This window comes from Leuciscus leuciscus (assembly GCF_965113295.1).
Source record: "Leuciscus leuciscus genome assembly, chromosome: 11".
Taxonomy (NCBI): domain Eukaryota; kingdom Metazoa; phylum Chordata; class Actinopteri; order Cypriniformes; family Leuciscidae; genus Leuciscus; species Leuciscus leuciscus.
Genome location: NC_138735.1, coordinates 1551478 through 1557501, shown reverse-complemented (window position 1 = coordinate 1557501; position 6024 = coordinate 1551478). Strand labels below are relative to the sequence as shown.

The 6024-nt window shown below is 40.5% G+C and overlaps 1 protein-coding gene across 1 annotated transcript in view; it reads left to right on the top strand.

The window, feature by feature from the left end:
* The first annotated feature begins 279 nt into the window (after positions 1-279).
* vstm2a (V-set and transmembrane domain containing 2A) overlaps positions 280-6024 on the top strand; it is a 74475-nt gene continuing 68730 nt past the window's right edge. The window contains exons 1-2 of the mRNA XM_082183820.1: positions 280-539; positions 1854-2023. Coding sequence (XP_082039946.1) covers positions 461-539; positions 1854-2023 — 249 coding nt within the window. The 5' untranslated portion in view covers positions 280-460. The remainder of the gene's footprint in view (positions 540-1853; positions 2024-6024) is intronic.

Sequence of the window (6024 nt, the reverse complement as noted above, 5' to 3'; positions counted from 1 at the left end):
AGTTAGTGCAACAGTGTGCAATATATGGATTTTTCATATTAAGTCGCATTGCAAACTGTTTTTATAACAAACACAAATAAGCAAAAACTCGGTTATTTTTTTTATTTTTTTTAGCATAACATTTTGTTCCTCTTCTTGACAGTCGCAGAGAGCGATCTCGTTTGTTATATTTCTCCAAATGCTGGTCTCAGTCTCACGCCTCTGTGCGCGCGAGCGACGGGGAGCGCGTGAGTGAGAGCCGCAGAGAGAGAGAGAGAGAGAGAGAGAGAGAGAGAGAGAGAGAGAGAGAGAGAGAGAGAGAGAGAGAGAGAGCATCATTACTCCATCAACACCTCGCAGAGACAGTAGGAGAGTTACGGAGCGAGAGTTGCGGCATGTTTCCCGCTCGGCGTATTCTCTCGGTTTCTGCTTAACGAGCTCAACATTTCTGGAGGACATTTCTTTCCCAGCTCTCTTCGCAATGATGGGGACCTTACATGACAGTATTGGATTTGTGCTCTTTTCCTGTTTGTCCATTCAAGTTGGATTTTCTCTTGATGGTAAGAACCTTTTACGGCTGAAAATAGATACTTTTTAATGCATCTATCCGCAATGGTATACACCGTTAATAACTTTAAAATTTCAACCATTATCAGCAGCAACTGAAAATATGCCCTCAGTGTCTATTTTACATTTAAAATGATTGCTGCATATATTTGTGTGGTAATCTTTAAATAATAAGTGGCAAAAGTTGAGCCTACGCGATCCCGATGTCCGTGAGGAGTGATAGAAAAATCAACTGTTGATTGCTGGGAACTCGTAAGATCTCGGATCTGTCCTTCTGCACATGAACCCTGAGCTCTTGTCCAGCGTTAAAGGTAGTAAAGGGTAATTTTGAAGGAACCGCACGCGCGACTTGCATGTCAAGTGGTGATGATCCGGTAAACGGACTGCGGCTGTTCAGCACCACGGACAGCTCCAGCTCCCAGTAAACCCGTTCAGCTCCCAGTAAACCAGTTCAGCTCCACGGACAGCTCCAGATCCCGGTAAACCAGTTCAGCACCACGAATAGCTCTAGATCCCAGTAAACCCAGTAAACCCGTTCAGCACCGCGGACAGCTCCAGATCCCGGTGAACCCGGTATAGGAGCAGGAGTCCTTCATTTACGGCCGTGTAACAAAGCGAGGATCTGCTCTACGAACCCGCCGATATTATAGTCTGGAAGTATTCATTAAATTTCACCCAACCAGAAGATTTGACTAGTTGCACAAAAAAAAAAAAAAAAAGAGGAAATGTATGTGTGTGTGTATATATATATATATATATATATATATATATATATGGAGTGTGTGTGTGTGTGTGTGTGTGTGTGTGTGTGTGTGTGTGTGTGAATATATATATATATATATATATATATATATATATATATATATATATATATATATATATATATATATATATTAAATATCAATGACAATTTTATTTTCATATTTTATCATTTATTCTATTATTATTATTAATTGTTTATATATATATATAATATAATAAATGATAAAATATGAAAATAAAAATGTCTTTAATGTTTATATATGTATATATAATCAAACAAAAATAATAATACATTAAATTATAAAATAGAAATCAAATAGAAATTTTAATGTACATATTTTATTATTATTGTATTGATTATGTATTTTATTTTCACTTTGTGATTTCTAATGAAATCAAAAGAGAAAAAAACTTTAAAAAATATGATAATTAATTTTATTATATCATAATTTCAATAAAATATATATAAATAAAAGAGTTGAGTATAATCCCTGGTAGACTGTCTTTCTTCAATCTCAGGTTAACTGGCTCCATCTCTCTTGCAGGAAAATTTACTGATTTCCCTTCTAACATCACAGCCAGGGAAGGGCAGAACATCGAAATGGCATGTGCCTTTCAAAGTGGGATGTCCTCGGTTTACTTAGAGATCCAGTGGTGGTTTATCCGTGCTCCTGAGGAACTGATCTCGAGCGAGGAGGACGAGGACGACACGGAGGTAAAGAACGTTTCATGCAAGGGTTAATTGTTCATAACGTCATTCCAGGAGAAATCTAAGTATCCTCGGCACGTTGCATGAGTTTATCCCGTTTCGTCGCACATACGATATGCATCACTTTTATCCACCCACTCTTATCCACTTTTAATTGATTGAATGAACTGTGTCGCTGAAACGTTGTGTTTTCCACTGCTGTATTTCTCTTCTTCTTCTGCTATAAGCTTCACTTGTGCTCATTTTGAAAGGCAGATCTTGCAGTATTCCTGTTTTTCTACGCATGCCACGTAATTATAACCCCTAACCCTCCACGTCAAAACACACACTTGCACAGCACACAATACATGTCAGACTAATCATCTGTTTGGCTCAGGGATGTTGTGTTGCGAGCAGGACCTGAATCACGCTTCATGATTCATAGTGAATTCAAGACTCCTCAGGCTTTGAGATCCGCAGCTAAATCACTGTGACACTCATTTGGAGATCACTGGTCTTATGAAGGACAAAACACACAAGTGAATGACATCAAGGGTCTGAGTGTGTGCATTAGAGACGCCACTGGCTGAATGTCAACAAGTGTGTGTGTGTGTGTGTGTGGCCTTTGTTTGCATTCGACATGTCTGTGTGACGACATGTTTAACGACAAAATGTTTGCGAGCGTCAACAAACGATCTGAGTCACGGCTTGCGTATTAATATGTTGTTCTCTGGCAGGTTGAGAGATGTCTTCAGGCTGACACACACACACACACACACACACACACACACACACACACACACACACACACACACACACACACACACACACACACACACACACACACACAGGATAGTCAGTTGTTGCAGAGGCAGTTCAACATTCAGCGAGAGCATTTGGCAGTTCGCTGACATTAAAACAAGTTTATTTTCCCGTTTGATAAAAGCCTTTTGTTCGCACAGGAAGAAAAACATCCCTTTTTTTTTGTTCCTGCTCAGATTTAATTCTGCTATTACTAAAGCGGTGTTGTCTCTCATCATGCACATATCGTGGAGGCTTTGATCCAGGGGATGGGAGAAGCTTCGATGACTGAGTCTCGTTCTCGTGGATAATTGTGTGTCAAATGACATGCAGAGGAGAAGCCAGACCAATATTCCTGCAGAAAGACATGTGGAATGATGAGAAGTGACGTCGGTCAGTGGTTTCTGATGTCAAGCGTTCTGATGGGAATGAGACGAGAGCTGTTGTTGTGTCACTGTATAATGTATAATGGATATGATCCAAGGCCTGAGTCTGCAGGCATCGATATTTAGTCAAACCAAAATTTATTCAGACTCTTTCAACATTTCTCACATTATCTCAGTTTATTCACTATAGTTTAGACAATGGTAATAAAATATGAGCAGAACTCAGTTGATATTTGACTGGTTTTGTCCGTCCTTCTGTTAGACTGTCTCACACATGAATTATGTTGAATATCTGTCAGCTGTTAAATTTAACTACACAATTAGATAATACCAGTTTAGCTCAACCAATCACCAAGCAATGCTTCATTGTGTTCAGTCTGTGTGTAAAAAGAGCATTAGCAATTAAAGACAAAACACTTCAGCAAAACATGATCAGCTCAAAGTGTCCCAATCATTTCTGGGCCCAAATTTGTATAAATGTCACTGGTAGTCCCTGTATGAAGAATTATTGGGTATAATATGTCACAGTTTACTTTATTTTGCGATCCTCACTACATAAATGAACTATAGTGTCCTAGTAAAAAAAAAAAATCAAAAATGATATCTGGTGTCTGTATAATTTTTGGTTTGCCTGTATACAGTGTAATGGCCATTACTAGAGCGCTCTCCAAGCTCATGAGGCTATTGCAGTTTTTCAACTGTTTACACACACATCCAGGAACTGCACACACAACATGCACAACTCCTCACATCTCCTGCAAAATGAAGCACTGCATTCAAAATATCCCAAACATCTCAAAAGCAAACATTTGTCTTGCGTTACAAACACCTTTGCCATAATATTATATTTTTGGATATATCATATACACACAGTTATTCAACACCTAAAGCTCTTCTGTCATGAGCTCCTGTGTTCATTTCTGGACAAGACTGAAAGTAATCGGCAGAGAGAAGTTGAAAATCTCACGGTAAACACGAAAGCAAGATTGAAACCAAACTTTATTTGTTTCACTGTAAGCATTTGTGTTTGTGAATACAGAATTACACAGTCAGGAAAACCTATAACTCGACCTTTGACCTTTTATAGGCCTATTTTAAAGCCATGATTGGCTGGAGTTCAGGAAAGCGATGAGTGTTGCACATGTGAGGAGTGTGTGTGAGTGTGTGTGTGTGTGTGTGTGTGTGTGTGTGTGTGTGTGTGAGGAGTGTGTGTGTGTGTGTGTGTGTGTGTGTGTGTGTGTGTGTGTGTGTGTGTGTGTGTGTGTGTGTGTGTGTGTGTGTGTGTGAGGAGTGTGTTTGTGAGTGTGTGTGTGTGTGTGTGTGTGTGTGTGTGTGTGTGTGTGTGTGTGTGTGTGAGAGGAGTGTGTTTGTGAGTGTGTGTGTGTGTGTGTGTGTGTGTGTGTGTGTGTGTGTGTGTGTGTGTGTGTGAGAGTGTGTGAGTGTGTGTGTGTGTGTGTGTGTGTGTGTGTGTGTGTGTGTGTGTGTGAGTGTGTGTGTGTGTGTGTGTGTGTGTGTGTGTGTGTGTCTGTGTGTGTGTGAGTGTGTTTGTGTGTGTGTGTGTGTGTGTGTGTGTGTGTGTGTGTGTGTGTGTGTGAGAGTGTGTGTGTGTGTGTGTGAGAGTGTGTGAGTGTGTGTGTGTGTGTGTGTGTGTGTGTGTGTGTGTGTGTGTGTGTGTGTGTGTGTGTGTGTGTGTGTGTGTGTGTGTGTGAGAGTGTGTGAGTGTGTGTGTGTGTGTGTGTGTGTGTGTGTGTGTGTGTGTGTGTGTGTGTGTGTGAGTGTGTGTGTGTGTGTGTGTGTGTGTGAGTGTGTGTGTGTGAGGAGTGTGTGAGTGTGCGTGTGAGTGTGTGTGACGCTCATGTATTACTGTGGTGTTTTGATAGGTTGTCTTTGAAAAAGGAAATCAAGATTAGATGTTTGTGTGTTACATAGAGAATTGTGTGTTGTGGTTTACAAAGAGTGTTTTATGAAATTGAAAACCGAGTCGAAGGCCAATAATCAGTGTCTGGTTTTGCAGATTTGGTGTGTGTTTCTGGTGTTTGAGTGTCAGAAACTGTGTGAAACGTAAGGATTTAGTGTGTTTTGTTATTGTGGAACAGAGCTGTAATGTTCTTGACTGAGGAACACGATCTCTGTAATGACACATGAGGACTCGTCTCTGCTCAGGCCACAGCACTTCACTGTAATCTTCACCGAGCGATTGCTGTCGCCAAAACTCTCAAATTGGATGAATGGTTGCTGTTAGCGTTCGGATGCTCATTTCTGATGTCCCGAAGCCAGGCAAGAGGTCATTCATCAGAAGAGCCACAGCCCACATAAAATGCAAATGATAATGCAATTTTGAATGCAAAGATCTACTTTATTTGCATACTTATGGGAGCTTCTGGGCTCCAAGTTCATCCGCTGATGGTCTCGTGTGAATTCGCTGGATTTATTTCAGGCAGTCGTGTTCTTTTATGAACTTTATATTCGGCAGTGCTGGGACTCAGGGAAGTTTATTAAAGCACATATTCAGAAAGAGATCAAGACTTTGGGTTGACTGACGTCGCTGACATTTTTAGAGGAACGCTTCACACCTTTGCACTGAATGTGAACGCCGGGAAAATTAGAGACTGTCAAATGTGATTCATCAAACAACATGTTTTTATCATCACTGCGCTTTTGTGCGATGATGACGAGCGATACCTCCAATCATGCAATTATGGCCGTTCTTCACACATGCAGAGCAGTTTCATCAATACAAGAGCGTTTCAAGTCTAAAACAATTGATTTAGAGAATGCAGGATATAGAGTTTATTACCTCACCTGTGTGTGTGTGTGTGTGTGTGTGTGTGTGTGTGTGTG